General features: G+C 35.3%; 1 protein-coding gene across 1 annotated transcript; it reads right to left on the bottom strand.

Moving 5' to 3' along the window:
* Window positions 1–433: 433 nt before the first annotated feature.
* On the bottom strand, window positions 434–1741 carry LOC108968698 (the record flags this gene model as incomplete). The annotated part of the gene is made up of 2 exons (XM_018932873.1): window positions 1241–1741; window positions 434–919 (listed from the first exon to the last, which is right to left on the bottom strand). Coding segments are annotated over exons 1-2 (987 nt in total), but the record flags the coding sequence as incomplete, so codon positions are not given.
* Window positions 1742–3039: the final 1298 nt, after the last annotated feature.

The following is a 3039-nucleotide window of genomic DNA, read 5'->3' as shown; positions in this document are numbered from 1 at the left end:
TGTTTTTTTCTTGTTTCATCATTTAATTCATGCTCGGCCATTATTTTGTGACTTATTCTAATAACAATGTTTTATTTATTTTAGTGACTTACTCTAATGATTGTAAACTAACAACTTATTCTAAAGCCTTCTGATACACAAAATTTTTGGTTTTATTTTCATGCGGTGTATAAATGTAAAGTAACGATGGTTTCCCTACTCGAGAACATCCTACATACAGTTGCCCATGTCCAAAGCATGGATAAGTTAGGTCAATTCCACATAATTGAAGTGTTTGACCTTGAGACTTATTGATTGTAATAGCAAAAGCAAGGCGAATGGGAAATTGAAGTCGCTTAAAATCAAAAGGCAAATCTGTTGAAATCATTGGAATGCGCGGAATCAAAACATCTTCACCTTTAAATTTGCCTTTCAAAATTGTTGCTTCAATTACATTGTTCATTGTCCGTTTCACTGCTAATCTTGTCCCATTGCATAGTTTCGGCTGATTGATATTTCGCAACATAATGATCACTGCGCCGACTTTCAATTGCAAACGATGTGGTGGCAAGCCAGGCAAATTAAGTGAATTCAAAAATTCAATTGGATAATTCACTACATCGTCGGGATTAGTGATTGAATCAATTGATTTATAGGTGACAACTTCACCTGGAATTTGAGTCAAAATACTGGCATTGATTTCATTGACATCGACATTTTTGGCAGCTAATATAGCTCTCTCGCTTAGCCAATCTTGATTTCGATAGTTTTGTGCAATATTTGGGAATACATTTTGCACTAATTGTACTCTTGATTCTGTTACGGTACAAAAATTAGTTGGAAGTGTGATCATGCCTGTATTCTTATCAATTGGCTTTCGTCCATTTCCAATTTGCAACAAATGTTCGGAAAATTCAGCAGCTGTTGGATCATTCTGTAACTGCACACGAACATTAGTAGTTAATGTGAGTTTTTGAACATATCTCCACAGATTAGAAGATTTAAGGCACGCTCTCAATTCATCAGCTGCTGTTGATTTGGGAATAACAGGCAAAGTTTGTCGAAAATCACCGGCCAATAGAATTAGTGCACCACCAAATATGTTTGTGTTATTTCGAAAATCTTTCAGTGTTCTATTTAAGGCTTCCAGTGATTTTTTATGAGCCATCGTACATTCATCCCATACAATAATTTTACATGTTTGTAAAACCTTTCCCATTCCAGAATTTTTAGAAATGTTGCAAGTTGGTTCTTCATTTACTTGCATATTTAATGGTAACTTTAATGCAGAATGTGCAGTGCGACCGCCGTCCAATAAAGTTGCCGCTATTCCAGATGATGCCAAAGCCAATGCAATATTATTCTGTGATCGAATGGTGGCCAAAATTAACGACAACAAAAACGTTTTTCCAGTCCCACCTGGTGCATCTAAGAAGAATATTCCTCCTCTTTCATTTGCAACATTGTCTATAATTGTGTCATATGCCTGCCTTTGTTCTGTGTTTAATTTTGGTAGGTTTGTTGTTACAAATGTGTTCAGATCATTTCGATCATATTCTTTTTCACGTCTTAATTCTGCATTGTATGCATCATGCATCGGACGATTTGGTGCGATCATACCTAACTCACTCAGAGTTTTATTTGCAATCATCAGGCAAAAGTCTTCGATTTTAATTAATGCCTCATTATATAATTCATCTGTATAATTCAAATTTGGATTTGCAGTAATGCGACGTACTTGATGTAGGATATCTTCTGTCATGTATTCTTGGTAAGTACTCCACAATTCTTTTGGGTTTGCTGGGAAACATGTAGCAATAATGATGGCAAATAGTGTTCTTATTTGGTGTGGAGAACTTGTTGCACATGCATCCATAAGAGTTGCATCCCACTGATTATCATTTTCAAGCAAATTCAATTCTTTGCATGCTTGCTGATAAGTACAACAAAGATGACCATTAACTCGTTTCAAACTTTCGAATGATCTTGGGCCGGGAATATCAACTAAGAGTAAACGTAAATAGAAACATTCCACTTTACTTGGATGCACAGTGTAAAGTCGTCCGATTGCATCACCCAAATGAACACCTGGATATCCATCTACAGGTATTCCTCGTTGCCTTCGTACCCAGGACCTTGATGATGCATTCCAAGTATAATATTTAGGAACATTTGAATAAAGCAATGTTCTTGCAAATGAATCTGTTTCACATAAGTTGAAAAATGCAGTTAGTGTTGTTGCTGGTGATCGTTCGGCCATTTGTTGAGCAGTATTTTCAGTGAAATAAACACTTTGTTCATTTTCTAAATGGACTGACAAATGAATAACAGCTGGATGGCGATCATGAATCGGAAATGATAATATTCTCCAAACTGCTTCGTTGCTACTAATGTATCTTCCCATTTGGTAATTAGTAATTTCATCATTTCGATTTACAACTCCAAATACTGCCATGTCACTTCCTTTATTGATATATTTGCATATGTATTTGATGGATTTTACGGAGTTACAATATTCAACATTTATATGTGCGTTAAATGTTTTCGATAATAATTTGGAATACGGAACTATCCAACGGTTATCGATCTCCACATCTTGATTATTTATTTTCACAGTGACTGTTTTTCCATTATCTTCTGGTGATCTTCTACGGTACAATGGATATCCATCATTTCCAGTCATTGTTTCAGCAATTAATTGCCTTGGGTAGTTTTTTGAACATTTACCATCAACCATACATGGAGAATTTTGATTTAACGTACCACACGGTCCATGAATCATGTTTTTGGTTACAGTAGTATGTAATTCTGGATCTTCATTTATATCTGGAATTTCAGCACATATAATATGATCAATTTTATCTGTGGTTAGTTTTTGTTTTAACCAAATCAAAATATGCGCATGAGGCAAGCCTCTTTTTTGCCATTCCACAGAATACATGAAACATTGTACATCTCCGTAAACTTTATGTTTTACAATGAAATCCATTAGAGACTGTAGCTTTCGTCTAAACACTCTTGCAGTAATGTCATGCCTATCAGTAGCTGATTGCCCAGTAT

Source organism: Bactrocera latifrons, unplaced genomic scaffold (genome assembly GCF_001853355.1).
Source record: "Bactrocera latifrons isolate USDA-ARS-PBARC rearing strain unplaced genomic scaffold, ASM185335v1 scaffold_2257, whole genome shotgun sequence".
Lineage (NCBI taxonomy): Eukaryota > Metazoa > Arthropoda > Insecta > Diptera > Tephritidae > Bactrocera > Bactrocera latifrons.
This window is presented reverse-complemented; position numbering and strand designations above follow the sequence as displayed.